Below are 17279 nucleotides of genomic sequence, written 5' to 3'. Positions count from 1 at the left end.
AGTAGTAAGAAATGAAGAACACATCTTCCATCACCAAGAGCCGTCCAAACACGCTCCAGATGAAGTCGTTTGCTGAACCAAGTGGTCCAAGTCAAACCCACAAGCCGAATTCTTTATCCAAGTTTTGTTGTCGCTTAAGCAGGGGTGGGCTCAGCAGAGGGAGCACCGCCACCGAGGGCGGGAAATTCGCCGCCGAGGCCGCCGGAGGGCTTAGCACCGCCGCGATGATGGGTAGGGCGAGGACCGGAGGGGAGGGCACCGGTGCCGTGGTTCTTGCCCTTGCCGTGGTGTTTGCCCTTGTGATGCTTGCCCTTGCCCGTAGGGTGGGCATGGTGGGAGTGGGTGCTGGTGGGGAGGTCAGTCTCGGCAGCCCGGGCGCCAAGGCCGCCAGCCTTCTCGTGAGGCTTGCGGGTGCGGGTGTGGAAGCCAGAGTGATCGCCAAAGTGGGGAAAGTTTCCGCCGAAGCCACCGGTGGGCTTAGCAGCGCCGGGGATCTGGGTGGGAAAGCCGGAAGGGAAGCCTTGGGGGAAGCCGGTAGGGAAGCCGGTAGGGAAGCCGGAAGGCAAAGCGGTCGGAAAGCCTTTGGGGAAGTCTTTGGGGAAGTCTTTGGGGAAGTCTTTGGGGAGGTCGGTGGGGAACTCGCCCTCCTGCTTCTCCTGAGCGAAAATGCCAGCCGAGAAGGCGGCGAGGATGGTAGCGGCGATAACGTTGGCCTTCATTTTGTCGGAGTTATGAGAATGACTAAGAGGTTGTTGTTGAGGTGGAATTTGGAAAGGAATGTGATTTCAAGGAAAGAGTGAAAAGGCTTGGTATCAAGAACGGAACAGAAGACTAGCTTCAATGTTTGGAAAGAAAGTGATGAAGATGGAGTGGGATAGAGAGCAAGAGTAAGAGACTGATTGCAGAAGGAGAAAACCTGCATCTTATATCGATCTCGACGGCTGGGATCTTAGTTGCAGTCCGCCACCGATTCGTCTCATGGCTTGCCATAATGGCGACAACTTGGTCGAGCAACATGGGGAACCGTTGCGCCATCAGACGACACAGATCGACAAGGGGGTCGATCCATTCCGGCGGGATGTGCACAGCAAGAATCTTGTTTGGCTCTTGGCGAGTTGTCAGGATTCGGTAGTTGTCTGTGGCTCAAGCTCCAGCTCGGACAGAATTGTGGCCCGACTTTCCCGCTTTCGATCAAGACAGAACAGTGGTGAAAAGCAAGGGGCGCCGTGATGCTGTCAATTTCCAACGGGTGGGTTCTCAGGGGTAAAACAGGAGTGGGCAACTTGGCCTAGCTTTCCCCGGCCGGATGATAGATGCCGCGTGGGTGGATAGTGCGGATGGTGGGTGCGCAGCTCAGCGAGTCAGCAGTGCTCAGATTTGCTTAAGGGTTCTAGACCACACCAAGGAGCAACAGATCTTCTCCAGGATTGGATTTGGTTGGTGGTGTGTGTGAGTGTGTGAGTGGTTGGGGCTTCGATGTTCAGCCCATCACGGCTGTGTGTTTCAAGGGCCCAGGGTCTCCACCGCTCCCTTATTTTCCGACCATGGGGCGTTTGCTGTAGACGAGGAATGTTGTCGTCTTCGTTTCACCTTTACATGTTAGGGCGAAGGGAACGGTGCCGTTTTTCCATGCTTGGGAGATTTGCACTTATTTTTTAGTCGGGTATGGGACGTTGCTTAGTCTGCCTGTCTAGCAAGGACGGACCATGCTGTAACGCGTCATCAGATGACAGCATGTCGCGCTTAAATGAGGCCAGGGGACATGCCTGCACATACATAGTAAACCAGCCTGAACAAAACATCTGGGCGGCAACGTGATGGGAACTCATGGCAGCGTCGCGGCGTTAGGAAACTGTGAACTGTGCAGAGCGATGATTCATTTCCGCTGTACTGGCGTCTTACCTTGCCTTGCGTCAACGGCTTGTGGCATTGATCCGTGAGACACCTCCGAGATTGCCTGTCTTTCCGTCTGTTGTTGAGCCACATCGCCAAAGAAGCAATTACTAGCAACCATGACTTCATCCGGAAGTCCGGCTTCGAGAACGCAAGAACGATTCAAGCCAAATAGTCCCACTTCATTCTTCAATTTTCCGCGGATCATTGCGCAAAGAGTAAGACACGGCCATCAGCCCTGGATATCCTGCCGTGCTTCCTGCAACCCTTGCCAAGACATGTGGACCATGGCAAAATGTTCTACTCGAAATTCGCCATCCATCATGGATGAGTGGAGATCAGTCGTGCAAGTACGGAGCATAAAGTTCGAGAGAGGATATCACCAAAATTAGTTCAGCACTTTGGGCTTGCTTCTATCCCTTCACATACTATAGCTGATCCCGGCCAGTTGTTTCGACTTTTATGACACCACAGCCAGCGTTAATAGCTTGACGATAAACCTTGAGATAGTCCCTGCATGCAGGATCTTTGTCAGCGGCAATCCGCGGGAGGCACTATACTCAGCTTGCAAACACCTTGCTGTGCCCGTTTGACACAAAGCGTCGGTGTCAAAAATAGCTGGGTCAAGTGGGGTGCAGGGAAGGGATGTCATCGCCTCTTCAGGACAGACCCGCGAGGGGGCCCCTGTCTTGGGCCAGAGTCGGAATGAACTGGAAGTCTAGAACTTGGCACCTGGCCAGCGACTTTGCTTCTTTCATCTGAACTAATGTTTCGATTTTGTTCATCGCTGTTTCTGTAAAACTCAAATGCCTACAAGAAAACTTCTACACTGCCATTCTTGCCGAAACCGACAGCCTTGGAACATGCAATTTCGCTGCCTCGACCACAAAAAGTAATCAAAACGGGCCTCTAAGAACGTCCAGAACCTCCTCGGCAATCCACGAGTGTGTATGAGTTGTAGGACTGCACGGCGTCAGAATGAAAGCCAAAGACTGAGTAAATGGCAACTCGGCTCGGAAGAAAAACAAAGCGGAAAGCTAGCGAAACTTACTGGTATTCGTCCCAGTATACCCGCCTATTTGCGTCTCCGCAGATCGTCACATTAGGCGTCTCGCCATATGCACCTTCGAGGCAACTTCCATACTTTCCCAGCGGCTCGAATCCGTATGCCCGAGGCGAGGCATAGTACTCGAAGTCGTCAAAGAGCGGCCGAAGATCAACGTTGATAGCTCCCGTCTTTGAGCTGTCGAGTAGTTCTCCCAGCTGATCGGCGAAACTTCGCAACTGGATCCTCGCCAAATCGTCTTCCAGATAGAAACCGTAGGGGAGTCTGGAGATGTCTGGTGGCGATAGAGTCAAGACTTTGGCATTAGGGTTCGCGTCGCGCAATTCTGCTCCTGCTCGGTGAAGAATTTGATACGACTGCGAAGCACTGATGTTGGCGTTAAACAGGATGTCGTTGGCACCAGCAAACAGAACAAATAATGGCGTCGTCAATGCCATCGTATCGGACGCCGTGAAGGCTTCCCCTCGGGGAGATGCCTTTCCCAAGAACGAGACGACTTGATCAACAACGGAAGGCACTGCGATAGTTCCATCTGCTCCGGTGTAACCTTGAACGAGATCGTTCGAAGTAGTAGCACCTCCAACCGCGTAGTCGTAGAGTGGTAACGAGAGGTTGGCTGCTACGTACTCCGCCCAGACTATGCCATTTGAAAAACGGCCGTTGTAGCTGGAACAATTAGTATGTTGAGTGAGTTTGATACGATTGAGGGAAAATGGGGTTTACTAACTATTTGTCTGTAGGCCAAGTATTATTCGACACTCGAGCTGAACCGTTTCCTACGTTGCGCACCATTAGCCAACTCCCACTCCCGAAGCAAGCCCACCGAGCTATTGAACGCTTACCGTTATCGCTGAACGAGTCACCGAATACTACAATGCTAGAAAACGAAGAGATCGCGGCTTGGCGTTGCAGCGGCAGAACTGCGGCGTAAGCCGGTGCGAGTAACGCTGCCAGTATGACATAGCCACGCGTCATCGTTGAAGCAATTCTACAACTGTGAAGCTTCGCGATGGGAATGTTGATTGAGCTTTTCCTTCAGGGACGTATGTTTTGACCAAGTCATCAACGAAGTTCATCCAGGTTCACTAGCAACACCTTTCTTGTTTCTTTGAGAAGAAGTCAGACGACATCAAGGTCCGCTCCGGGCAGGATGTCAAGCTTCGCCCTCGCATTTAAGTGTCTTACGTCTCCTTGAAAGTACGCATTCATCGTGGCGCCATAACGGAATTTTCATTGGTAAAGGTCTGAGAGGGGAAAACATCAGCCCTCCTTCACTTGTCCGGCGTATTAGTCAAGAGGGGGTCAGAAAATTCCGCCGGTCCTCTTACGCTCTCTCTGCTCTTAGTAGTCTACCACCCAAAAAAGGATAAATATTAAATTAAATACCTTATTAGTATCCTTATAAAGAAGAATCTTAGGTAAATTCTTTTATTTTGAAATCAATTTACTTAGCCGATGTGGAAAGGACAGCTTCGTTGACGGTGCTCAGAGACCGGCGGAATCTTTTGACCCCCCATGCCAGTCAAGCTGAGAATAAATGTAAGCACAGTAAGCACAGCGTAGTGGCTAACCAGGGGATACCGAGGCAATTTGCTTCTCACATGAGAGAGCTGCCGACAGCTTTGCCTGAAGCTCCAAACCCGGAGCCTACTGGAATGTAAGCGCCCAAGACATCTCCAAGTTTCTCCCAAGGTTTTACGGGTGCAGCAAAACAGCACACCCAATCCGGGACGAAAATTTGGGTCACAAATTTGTGCTCCTGAGATGCGGCTGCGTGTCGTCGCTTCGTTTCTAAACATGTATTCATTGATCGTTCCCGGATTCCCCGAACACCCTGATCCCTTGCTGATGTGAGGATCAGGAGGCCATCGGGGATTTTAAAAGGAGGCCAATATCTTATGAATAAACTCCTGGGGTCGAAATCTCAGGCCTGGGAACGGATCTTCGACGCGTCCAGAACACAGCCAAAGTGACTGGACTCATCTTCAATCTTCACGAGTGTAACACGACGGCTGGCCTAGCTAGTGTGCTTACGACATCTGGATCCTATCACAAATTGCCCCATATGCTGCACAAGTTGCGCCAGTTTTCAAGCTCAAGCAACGGCCGCTGTTTTAGATTACAGGACCATTTCACGACAGGTTTCCGGCAATGCAGAGCCGGATCCTACAGATTGTGGGCCCCCGGGCCCGACCCGCGGATCCTCATTTCGGCCCCCAACATCCCCTTGGGCGACAAAAGCCCTAATCCACCCACAATCCCAACATAACCTCCAACTTCTGGCATCGTCACCATAAACACCTCCATTCGAGTTCCATCGCCCTGATGGTCTAGCGGTATGATTCTCCCTTAGGGTCTTGTAGACACGTATGGGAGAGGTCCCAGGTTCGAATCCTGGTTAGGGCCCAATCCTTTTGTATTTGGTGATAATAAGCCATTGTGTGATTTGTTTTGCTAAATGGAAGTCTCATAGAGAAGACTCACTTTGTCAAAAGTTCATTTGGTCCACTGCCAAAATCTTCTTCTTGTTCACTAGTTCTGGTGTTTACGGTTGACTGTGTTGAGCCGTTTGTCGCTCTTGTCTGGCTGACTGATGTGAGGCCTGTCCGACTCTACTTCCTACATGTAGCAACTTGAGGATCTACAACCTCAAGCCATTCGTATAGCACCTCAACGTCGACATCAAAATCCTTCGAATCTTGAATGCGTTCAAAATATTCTTTGTGCCCATCTCTGCGTTCTTGGCATCCCCCCCCCCCTTTCTTCAACGAGGGCAGATTCCTCCCTTACATTTCGAAATCTGCACCTCTTTAACGATAAGGTTCTGCTCATAGCCTCCGGTTCACCTTTGCTATTCAGTGTGACGGACAGTTTACCAACTCGCCAATGCAGCGTCTGAGAATAGGCCAGGTTGTTGTAGACATAGAATTTCGTCTTTTAACGCGGGAGGTCACCAAAGGCAGTCATATCTTTTGGTGGAAGAAGAGCCATGTCGAGCTCTACGGAGACTCTGGTCATGAACGTAGCAATCTTTGGGCTTGAACGGTCAATTCTTGATACACTTGTTGATGTTTCAATGGTCAATGACAGTATCGGAATGTTCCAAGTTGCCTGTTCCTTAAGAATACTGCTGTAGGACGAATGACCGGACGAATGCGTTCTGTTGTACCATAAGACTGCGCTGAGATTGGAACAAGTTGCCAGGCTACATTAGTGTTCTATGTTCCCTTGCTAGAGACATGACACAGGCACTTCTCAAATTGGGGCTATCTATGTATGATGTTTTTTTGCAAAATACCTTAGTTGGACTGCCGAATGATTCACCCCGAAAGCCACGAACACGCCCGAGAACATATCTTATAACCTACTGGGCCCAGAGCGGGCATGTGTTTCGGTTGTTCAAAGGCTTTGAGCGTGTCTTCAAATTACATGTTGCTACAGACAGGGGTCAAATATTAAATTCATCTACAGATCATCAACTAGGTTGAAGTTATTCGGATTGCACATGCGATTGTACCTCGTAGATCTTGTATATAGAGATGACCAACATATTCTTTCAATGCGTTGAAGGATCTAGGTTGAATGACATCGAGAGTCATCCGCTCGAATTCGACTCGCTTCACCCTCAACCATGAGACAAACGATTCGGAGAATAGGTACCACTAGAAGTTTGAGCCACATGGCAATTCAGCAATAATCAAGGATCCTGAGACGCTAGTATCAAATCTGTAAATCGTTACACTACATGTCTTAACCAACCACCTAACCAACCAACCGACCAACGGCACGAATGCGATAAGTCAGGTTACGCTCAGAAATCCTGCACAACCCCCTTGTCCGCAGACCCAGAAGCCGTCCGATCCCCGCCTAAAGTTCCCATAAGGCACCCGCAATTAGTGGTTCTCTTGACCCATTTCCGTGAGGCCAAGCTTCAAGAATGGAGCATCGGAACGCGGACGGCCGCGGAGGCATGCACGTATGCAGAACGCGCCGACTCCTTGTTGTTCCTCAGCCTGTAATGCTGCCGTTCACGTGAGAGGGGAAGTCCGTCGTAGGGCCAATGATGACGCTGCTTTTTGTCATTATCCGCGGCGTGCGTGTACTATTGACGGTCTTGCTGTGTATGTAGGTAGAAAAGAGGGCGGGGGTCCGACATTTTCATCACCGGCTACAAGCTTGAGGGTGACTAGAAGGACATTCAACGCACTCAACAGATATTTCCGAAGGAAGAACCGCTCGCATTGGTCTCTTTGCGATCTCCGAGGCCGAGAGCCCGACGACGATGATGTTTCGTCTCTTCGTCTTAGCAGCGACGCTTGGTGTCGGGTTTGTGTTCACTCGAATGTTCCAAGAGAGAATGAGGTTCCGCAGACTTCAGAAGCAGGAAGTTGTAAGTCTTCAATTGAACGCATCTAAGACGCAAGAGTTCTGACATGAGTACAGCCAATGATGCCTCACTCCCTTTTGTTCGGCCACTTGCGCATATTGATGAACCTAACCTCACATCTACCCAAAGACATCCACTTCAACTACGTTCCTCAAGCGATCGCCGATAATTGGGAAACACTATTCCCAGGCCGGAAATCGTGTCCCTCCGTAATCTACGCCGACATGTGGCCCATGGGGCCTCCGCTGATCTTCACCATTCATCCGGAGGCCGCAGGTCACTTCATGTGCGACTCCAGCGTTCCACGTAGCGACTGGACTAGGAAGGCTCTAGCCCCCATAACGGAAGCCATGGACCTCGCTTCTATGGTAGGCGGGCAATGGAAGACGTGGCGCGCGCGGTTCAATCCCAGTTTCAGCAACAAGAATGTTCTCGGCCTAGTGCCTGGCATGCTCGAGGACGTTGAGATATTCACCGACATTGTCCGGCAACGAGTCGGTGCTGAAGGCTCTTGGGGTGGTGTCTTCCCGCTCGTGGAGATCACAACCAACCTGACCATGGATATTATCGGCCGAGCGGTCCTGAACATCGAGCTCCACGAACAGATCAACGGACCCAGCAGATTCAGGAGCGCCCTTGTGGACCAGATTGCGCGATGCATGCTCCATCTCAACATTATCACCGTATGGAAATGGTATAGCCCGTGGCGACTGGCTGCCATTAAGAGGAACAGGGAAACAATGCACAGCGAACTACTCCCATCTATTGAACGATCCCTGAATGGAACGGAGAAGAAAGATGGACTCAAGACCATTATAGATTTGGCTTTGAAATCAGTCTCTGGTGTAGTTGACGTGGACCAGTTGTTTATAGAGACCGTCGTCTCGCATCTCAAGCTTTTCATGTTTGCCGGCCATGATACAACGGCCACAGCTCTTTGCTGGGCACTGCACTGTATTGCCAAAAACCCCGAAGTCGGCCAAAGGCTACGGGCCGAACACGACGAAGTCTTCGGCAAGGACCCCGCAGATGCGATGGACAAGATTAGAGAGTCGCCGCACTTGCTCAACTCCCTCATATATACTGGCGGGGTCATCAAAGAAGCGCTACGCCTGTTTACCGGCCCTCCTGTCGTTCGTGATGGATTACCGCACTACCGTATTACGGATAGTATCACGGGAGAGCAGTACCCAACCGGCGGATTTCTCATATGGGACGGACTGCGTTCGCAGTCTCGCAACGACGACTTGTGGCCTAGGGCCAAGGAGGTTGTTCCAGAGCGGTGGATGACGACGGACCCGAAGGATCCGTTGTATCCAAAGAAGCACGGTTGGAGGACATTTGGGCTCGGAAGCCGCGCCTGTATCGGCCAGGAGCTTGCCGTGGTTGAAATGAAGCTGGTCCTCGTGTCCCTCGCGCGGAATTTTGATATCGACTGTGCCTGGGATGAGTGGGACGCTCTCAAGTAAGTCCCGAAACTGCCTTGCCAAAACCAATTGAGTGAATCAATATTGACTCTCTGCACATAAGTAATATCACGAAACCCAAGGTTTTTGTGGAAGGAGACCGATGCTACCAAACAGACAAGGGCACGCCGCACATCTCTGACGGAATGCCGGTTCACGTGAAGCTGCGATAACCGTCTGACTAAGTCATGGAGCTATACTGGCAACAGCAACGTGCGGGGGACGTTATCAGAGTCAAATATCGGGTTCATCGAAATCCCGTCATGTCCGCCGTGGTGAACGCGCGCGCTTGAGGGTGTAGGTCAGGGCGAGGACCTAGCGCTCACCCGGCTCCAGCGAGCTTCAAGGTTAGCGCGAGGAGGAGGTAGAAACATCGGATGAAGGGCATTGTATAATACTCGCCGGACATGGCGGGGTTTTGAAATTCCGATAAAAGCTTGAAGCAAAAGGCTCTTTTCCAAGAATGCTGAATGTCGAGCATGGCTTCGTGAAGTCGTTGCCTACCGGGGACTGGTCCGTGATTATCAAATTATTTTACTGGTTCACGAGAAGCTATTTCCAGATATTGTCACGTCAGACGGCATTGTGGCTATTGTAGTTTATTGTCCCGCCGCCCCGTCTCTGACGGTCACATGATCGACCAGTTTGCCAAATGCTTGCCGTGTCCTACCTCGGCTTCCCACGAAGCTTCCCGCGAGCACCTCACGGCTTGTCAAAAGAAACCCTATTTCACTAGAAATCGAATTTCCTATTGGTGATTTATAGTGACTCAGCGGAGTCCTAATGTTGGTCATTAACCCGTCCTCCAACAGACTTTCTTATCCATCCGGAGATGATTCGTTGGATAAAATAGTAGAAGCACAGAGGCATAACTTCACTCGTTCCCGACGGGTCCGAGTTTGGGCGGAGATTTTTGGAAGGTTCCTCCTGCTCGGTAGCGCAAGCACACGCCTGGAGCAGGTACTGGATCACTGCAGGTAGAAATGGAGGTGTCTTGTCATGTCCTTGTTGTAGTTGAGATGACACTGTAGCGCGAAGACGCAACTGAGAACAACTTAGATAAGCACGCCTTACTTCACAGTCCACCGCCCCCGATTGGCCGGGTCGCACTTGCCCCGCAGAAAGTGGACTCTGGTCGGGTGATTCAGAGCTTAATTTTGCAAGCGCCGCCCGATGTCGACGTGGATGGCTGGGGGGGTTGATGTCAGTGCAACTATGTCCTAGGCTTGTGCTACGAGCAGGACACCGACCTTGGACACTAAGACACTTCGGGAAATTGTGTGTCCTGCGTCTCAAGCTCTCTTCTTTGCTTCTGAAACGAACACCGTCGAACGGCAACGTCAGGCTTTATGGCTCGGGATTCAGCTTAATGGCCCCTGGCACAGACACCCGAGCGATGACTACGCAAGCTCATATTACTTGAGGGCGCTCGTTCCCTGACCAGTAAACGGAGGAGACCAGCGTCGACTCCCTGTCTCTTCATAGGCCACCTCGCATCTTTACTCTTTGCGAGACAGGAGAGAAACGCGTCTCTCAGGGCGCATCTCCACAACGTAACAATCCGGCTGCTTGGATCCATACCACCAAATGGCTCGACTCGGCGTAGCAAAGGTTAAGACTGGCTGTATTACTTGCAAGTTAGTTGGACGGCCGCGTCTTCCCATTCTGACGCGTACTTTACATGGAGCTAACCAAGTCAGGATTCGAAGAGTCAAATGTGATGAAGCACGACCAGCATGCAATAGGTGCGCGAGCACGGGGCGGAGATGCGACGGCTATGTGACACCGCCAACGGGGACATACTCGTGGGCGCAGCTGCTCCGAGTCCATCCGCCTCCGACTCAGGCCGCCTCCGACGCGGAGCTCCGTGCCTTGAGTTTCTTCCGCAAGGTCGTCGCCCCCGTCCTATCCGGCCCCCTCGACAGCTACTTCTGGACCCATCTCGTCTCCCAGGTCTCATACCAGGAGCTCGCCGCGAGACATGCCGCATTGGCCATCAGTTCGCTGTACGAGAAGGTCGAGGAAGACCGACACGGAGAAAAGAACCCCTTTGCGGTTGCGCATTATAACGAAGCGATCAAACACCTCAGAACAACCAACAATCAGGAAACCGTCCTGTTCGTGTGCATACTCTTTGTCTGCATCGACATGCTCCGCGGCGAGGGCAAAGGTGCTGTCGAACACTGCAGACATGGCGTCAACATCCTCAATGGGTCCAAGTCTAGCTCGCGATTCCTTCGAGACCACTTGGAGCCGGCTTTCTGTCGCCTGGGGGTATTCCCCTTCTTCTTCGGCGCCCGACCGGATACGTTCCCGTCCGTACCGGATTTATGTTCATATCCAGTTCCTCCGCTCTACAATATTGAGCAGGTTCAAGGAGTATTGGACCCGTTGCTCGTACGGGCGATTCGTTTTGCTCGGGCTGCTGACGGATATCGACTCGGCGACGAGACATATCCCGAGCCGGGTCCAACGTTATTGCAACAGAAAGATGACATGGACAAGATGCTAGATGACTGGGCTGCAGAATTTCAAGCCTACTTGGTGCAAAAGTCCCCAAGAAGTTGCAAACGTGCTGCTATGCGAGAAGAGCTCATGGAACGCTTGCTCGAGATGAAATATCTCGTGGGCAAGATATGGCTCAGCACGTGCATGTCCCGCAGAGAAGAAAGTCACGATTTACACCTGGACAAGTTTCAACGAATTATCGAACTCGGACGTGAAGTTGAATCCACATCCCGAGATAGAGGGCAGAGGATCGACAGGGCCAAATTCACTTTCGAGATGGGATTTAGCCCTCTTCTGGGGTTCGTCTTCATCAAATGTCGGTCCTTGACCCTGCGAATCGCGGCGTTGGGGCTCATGAAGACAATTGCGAACGAGAAGGAGAATCTGTGGGATTCCAACACCGTCCTGGCCTGTGGGCGCAAGGTTGTCGAGTTCGAGCATGAGCTCGATCTTGGCCCGGACGAATGCATTGCTGATGTCTTTGACGACGGAACAATGCCTCCAGAAGGGCGGCGCATCAAAGATCTGGCCATGCAAAACGAGGTACGCATCGTTTCCGGGAAGGATGGTGCCGTCACCATGTGGAGGAAGGTCGCTTTCTTGATGAGAGAGCATGACGGGCCCATCACAGTCACAAAAGAGTGGTTTCGAGTTCACTTTAAGCGCAAGTCATGACCACTACTTGCTTTCGCTCAGGGGATCCCCCCGAACGTCTCTTCCGCGGACGCTTAAACTCACGAGGGAAGGTTACGCCTCACACGCACCCAATCTGTCGTGCTGATAATGATGGGGGGTCTGATTCTACGCTGCTGTCATCAGATAATCGTGTCCTTGAAAGGTTACGATTGGTGGGCTTGCGTCTTTACATACCCAACACGTTCGAACCTGGGGGCTGTGCATCGCCGGCCACCACGATAATTGACTTTTATGAGTGACGATGGATTGAGAACCTAACTTATGAAGGCGAGTGCATCAGACTTGGAAACGGAAACGAGGTTAGGGACGTCGAACATCACCAAGCTCTGCTCCGCTCGCCTTACAGTTCCTTTGAAGTTTGGCACAATGCATTTGTCTTGGATCAAGTTGGGAGCAGCTACGAGGGCCGTCGCTATTCCTTCCGCCCATGCCACCATTGCCCGTGTCTATTGCAAAACGTTAGTATACATCGTCTTCTTCTCCACAAGCGCCCATTGCGGCTGGGAAATTCATCGCAACAAACTACATCACTTTCCCCGGCGTGACAAACAGCTACGTTACAGCCCCGGCAAGGACCATCGACATCAACGTTCCAACATGAATCCAGACCGTTGAGCTCGACGCCAACGGCTACATACCTCCCAGCGAATGCGGTGCCGTTTGGAACTATCCCCAGCTCCGCGGGCCTTGGCGGTGTTTGCGGCTCTCCTCGGCATTCTCACCACCGTCCACATCTGGCAGGCCGCCGAGCATAAAAATATTTGTACGTCTTGGGTTGCAACGTTGCACATTGCATATAGCTACTCGTTTGGGTACCTCAACATGATCCAGAGATGGTGCTGGGCTATCATCATTGGGGAGCATATAGGAGACGCTGGCGTTGGTCTTCCGTGACATAAACAGCAAGAACCAGCAAAGTAATGGCATGTATCTCATATACAACATCTTCATCTTGTGACTATTTGTGAGTCTTTCTTGTAGTATTTGTCGAAGATTTATATCCCATCTTTCCAGACGTGAACACCTTTGCATACCTGACGCAACATTGGGCCGCATGATCAACTTCTTCCACCCCTCGCGCTCCATCCTCCATATTCCCGCCGTATCATTTGCCGCCTTATTTGTTGCTCTTGATATTGTATCATTCGATGTTTGACTAACCTGGGCGCCCCTCTTAAAGGCACTCTGCTTCTTTCTATCTCTGGGCATGATCACGATGCGGGTCGTCTACCGCTTGATTGGATTTTCTTCGGGTCACGGAATCGATAATACGTCGTTACGCATGAGGCTTACTTTTACGTCCTGGAAGCCCTCCCGATGCTTCTGGCTATCGCGGTCTTCAATGTCGTGCACCCAGCGATGGTCATGGATAGTCCAGAATCGGATGCCGGGGCTTTTTGCAAATATGAGGAATGGGCTCGCCAGAACAAAGGTAAGTAGGATCCCCTTGGGACAGCATGCAGACAGGAGCTCACTCGGAGAACCCCTAGTCCGTGAAACGGTCACAGAGAATGAGCAAGGGAATTGGACAAGTGATCAAGAGCCAACGCTAGGAAGTTTGAGCTTGAGCGTAAGAATTCTAGGTATTAGTGTTCGCATTGAGTAATATCGATGGGCCAGGAAGGATACACGGCGCGTCCTTGTTTGGTGGCTTTGGAATTTTGGCGAATGCTGCAGATCAAGACACGCCACCGTGGCAGTGCATACATGCGCAAGATCAGGCTGTAGCGACTATTGTCTTGAGTGATTCAGTGCTGGTTTTGGGTGCATGATCACTCGGTATATATTTCTACATTATATCCAACAGTTGTCGAATCGCAGACTTATTCGCTCCATCTTCACACATTTTTCTTTTCCTAGCAATTTGACTGCAGAAAACCGGCATCTACTCAAACAACTTCATCAGAATTGGTATCAGCGACAGGATCAACGCAGTAGCTGAACGTTTCCAAATGTCTTCGAAAGAATCGAGTTCACCGCGGCGACTTTTTCTCCAAATGTCCGGTGCGCCAGGCTCGGGTAAAAGCACCGCCGCAACCCTTCTAGCCCAACCTCTCAATGCCGTCATTCTAGATCTCGACGTCATCAAGTCTTCCCTCCTCGATGATGGGGTTCCGTTCGAACAGTCCGCGAGGCTGGCTTACTCCATACTTTGGGCACTCGCCGACAGCATACTCAAGCAAAGTCGCAACCTCATTGTAGACTGTACCTGCAACTACGAAGAGATAATCAGTCACGGAACAGCACTGGCTAGGGGCAATGGCTTTGAGTACTGGCACATTGAGTGTAGACCCAACGTCGATATCGATGTACTTGATGGGAGGCTGCGAGCTAGAGTGGCGATGAGAAGTCAGCGTACAGGCGTGTTTAGCCCTCCCGCTGACGCCGATACGTCTCAAAGACGCGAGGACCAGGAGGCGCTATTCCGGAGATGGATCAGCAATCCCTATCGACCAAAGGATAATGTGATGGTGGTTGACACATCGAGGGGCCCAGATGAGTGTCGAGAGCAGGTCTTGAAGGCGATGGCAGAGTGATCTGGTAAACTTAGCATCGAAGCTAGGAGAACGGAAGGTGGAACGGCCATAACGCGTCTGATATCATATGCTAGCTCAATTAATTGCAACTTTAGGCTATTGACTGTCCTTCGAGGGTTAAAAAGATACTCTAATGGCACTATGACATCCCTCCCATAAAGTCTAGTCCATCCATACCAGTCAAGCCCATCAGGTACATCTGGTCATCATTCCATACGAACGACGGCAGCCAGGCTTCTTCCCCGGTAGGCAAGGGTATCAATGTGCTTTCGTCAACTGCTACTGCTTCCCCTGCCGGTATGCCGAATCCTGAGGCCGACATCTCTTGTAACTGTAGGGCTGCTGCCTCCTCCCATGGAGAAGAGAGCATGATGTCCGGTGATATCATTGGACCATGAGCAGAAGTCGGTGGATGCGCCGACTGCTCCATATCAAGATCGGATTCGTCGCCCGAAGGGCTTCCGACAACTTCGGTGTTTGCCAACCATTCCGCCCACCGCCCGTAACCCTCTGCTTGTCCTAATGAGGACTCTTGAGCCTGACTTGTCTCTCTTCTCCGGGCCATCACAAGTTTGGTCCTTGCTTCATTGGTGATGGCCTGCAAGGCCTCAACAAAGCGCACGCCCATCTTTGCCGTCGTGTTCCCGCCGCTGGCCATCCTGCGGAGACAGTCAAGGCCAAATGCTACCCGCCCCTCATATCCAGAATCGCGGTCCAGAATCCCGGCGAGCAACACAATAATTGTGGCAATGCTACAGCCTTGAAAGTCCGTGAACGAGAATCGCGCCATATTGCCGCCGCGACAGAGCCCCTCGAAAAGCTCCAGCATCTTCTTCGCTGCTTTGATGCATGCCTCTGAAGATTGCTCAACGTCTCTTGGCACGGCTGAGGGGGCGGTACTTGTGTGAAATATCTCTTGCAGACGAGCTCGGACGACAGTCACCACGGAGACCTTGCCCATATCGATCCAGGCGAAGTAGTAGTTCAGGTGTAGGTGGAAGACGGCACGATAACTGGATGACTTTGGATCGATATTTTGCAGTCTAAGTGACGATGGAAGACTCTTTTTCCAAGCCATGAGAGATATTTGGGCGTCTGTCGGTCGTCTTGGAACTCCCGAACGGGGGTGATTCGTGTTTGGCCATGCCCTTGAGAAGCGCATTAGAACTTGGCATTAATTGGGGTGAATCAAGTAAACTAACCCAGGTTCTGAAAGCTTATCGATGATTCTGACAAAAGCTGCATTTGCTATTTGATGCTGTACATTGTCGAACTTTTGAGTTACGTCCCGTGAAGTCGGCTTTGGTAAAGATGTTGTAATGATCTCCTGGTCCACGGATCGCGGTCGATTGAGCTTGATGGTGACTGTTCTGCTACTATTAGTCCATGTCCGAGCTCCGATAGAGTAAGGACCTAACTACCTTTCGAGGGAATAAATTGACCACCACAGCCTTCTTCTGGTCTCCTTCTCGTCCCCACTCAAAGAGGGATCATCAGGCTCTTGGTGCAGTCCGATAGCCAGAGCCTTCCGCAGGGCTAATCCCATGTAGACGTAGGACGCGCTGATGGCGCTGGCTGGCATGAGGTAGACGCCCAGTATGAATGTCGCCTGGACTGATCTGATGCAAGGCCGATCCAGTAGGTCAGAGATTAGAATGCGAGCCTGGTTGTAGAAGATGCGGCCAGGGTCGAAAGTCCGACCTTCCGTCAAAGCGGTATTGCTCAAGTCTTCCGGTCTAGCCAACGCCGTCCACTGGCTGCCCAGCGCAAACACTGCAAGCACTAGACAAACAAACCCGGTGTCTTCCCTCAAAGGCGAAAGTTCATCGTTGTATAAATGATCAAGCTCGCGCATGAAGTGGCTCTGATCCAGGTAGAAGAAAATGTCGGTCCCGTATGCGATGCAGACCGATACCAGGAAGTCGGCAACGCCCCGCGGGGGAAAGCTTTTCACAGCCCTCTTGATACGTCGAAGCTCGGCAGGGTCAGCTGAAGGACTATCCGAGATTCGAGACTGCAATTTGGTCATATCCTGCTCTCCGGACGGGGTTTGCGAGTCAAGACAGAAGGCTTCTCGCAGGCGGGAGAGGAAGCGTGGCCACATGAAGGCTTCTGAGGGCGCACTGTCTGCCGGGGAGAAGTTATCGCTGATACTTTGATCCAAGGGTGTATTGAGAGTAGAACAGGCGTCATTTTTCGTCTGATTGCCCTGTCGTTCTGTGTTATCAACAGGTCTCATCCCCGTGGTTCGCGAAGTCACCGTCGGAGTCACCGCCGAAGCGAAAGCCTCAATCTCTTCGCCGGACGGATGACGTTCCTGTTCGAATCGACACGGGTGCGAACCCTCGGTACATCGCACACATACTCCAGAAGGAGTCTCGATGCATTTGTTCTTGCGGGCCTTGCATCGGTCACATGCCCGAGGGGCCCGCTTCCGAACCGCATCCGGGACCCTACGGCGGCGGCGGCGGCGCTCTGCAGGAGACTCCATTGGCGGACGGGTCGCGTTCATATGATAAAGATGCAATCTTCATGGTGAAGACAAATGGAGCAGATGCCTGAGACTCGCGCAGGTCTGGGGTGGGTGATGTTGGACAGAAGCTGGTGCAACAGAGAGGAAGATATCTGAAGCACGACGTTTCTTGGGGTCTCCGCATTTCGGACGGGGGCTTTGCTGATAAGACTGTGCCCACCGTGGCGGCAGGGATCACGCGTCGAGATGAAGT

General features: G+C 51.7%; 6 protein-coding genes across 6 annotated transcripts; 3 read left to right on the top strand and 3 right to left on the bottom strand.

Annotated features, from left to right (window-relative positions):
- Nucleotides 1–134: 134 nt before the first annotated feature.
- Nucleotides 135–719, bottom strand: CORC01_00606 (uncharacterized protein; the record flags this gene model as incomplete). Its single annotated transcript, XM_022612263.1, has 1 exon — nt 135–719. One exon carries the CDS (start codon nt 717–719, stop codon nt 135–137), a length of 585 nt encoding a protein of 194 aa, XP_022481402.1.
- Nucleotides 720–2789: 2070 nt separating this feature from the next.
- Nucleotides 2790–3934, bottom strand: CORC01_00605 (GDSL-like Lipase/Acylhydrolase; the record flags this gene model as incomplete). The annotated part of the gene is made up of 4 exons (XM_022612262.1): nt 2790–2856; nt 2945–3625; nt 3687–3735; nt 3802–3934. 4 exons carry the CDS (start codon nt 3932–3934, stop codon nt 2790–2792), a joined length of 930 nt encoding a protein of 309 aa, XP_022481401.1.
- Nucleotides 3935–7019: 3085 nt separating this feature from the next.
- Nucleotides 7020–8815, top strand: CORC01_00604 (cytochrome P450 4V3; the record flags this gene model as incomplete). The annotated part of the gene is made up of 3 exons (XM_022612261.1): nt 7020–7080; nt 7174–7349; nt 7403–8815. 3 exons carry the CDS (start codon nt 7020–7022, stop codon nt 8813–8815), a joined length of 1650 nt encoding a protein of 549 aa, XP_022481400.1.
- Nucleotides 8816–10399: 1584 nt separating this feature from the next.
- CORC01_00603 (C6 zinc finger protein) lies at nt 10400–11995 on the top strand (the record flags this gene model as incomplete). Its single annotated transcript, XM_022612260.1, has 2 exons — nt 10400–10449; nt 10558–11995. 2 exons carry the CDS (start codon nt 10400–10402, stop codon nt 11993–11995), a joined length of 1488 nt encoding a protein of 495 aa, XP_022481399.1.
- A 2018-nt stretch (nt 11996–14013) lies between these two features.
- CORC01_00602 (ABC transporter) lies at nt 14014–14553 on the top strand (the record flags this gene model as incomplete). Its single annotated transcript, XM_022612259.1, has 1 exon — nt 14014–14553. One exon carries the CDS (start codon nt 14014–14016, stop codon nt 14551–14553), a length of 540 nt encoding a protein of 179 aa, XP_022481398.1.
- Nucleotides 14554–14692: 139 nt separating this feature from the next.
- Nucleotides 14693–17044, bottom strand: CORC01_00601 (thiamine repressible genes regulatory protein thi1; the record flags this gene model as incomplete). Its single annotated transcript, XM_022612258.1, has 4 exons — nt 14693–15596; nt 15756–15923; nt 15975–16870; nt 16919–17044. The coding sequence occupies 4 exons, from the start codon at nt 17042–17044 to the stop codon at nt 14693–14695; spliced, it is 2094 nt and encodes a 697-aa protein (XP_022481397.1).
- Nucleotides 17045–17279: the final 235 nt, after the last annotated feature.

Source organism: Colletotrichum orchidophilum, assembly GCF_001831195.1.
Source record: "Colletotrichum orchidophilum strain IMI 309357 chromosome Unknown Scaffold_3.1, whole genome shotgun sequence".
Lineage (NCBI taxonomy): Eukaryota > Fungi > Ascomycota > Sordariomycetes > Glomerellales > Glomerellaceae > Colletotrichum > Colletotrichum orchidophilum.
The sequence above is the reverse complement of the archived record's forward strand: the minus strand, read 5'-3'. Positions and strand labels throughout refer to the sequence as shown.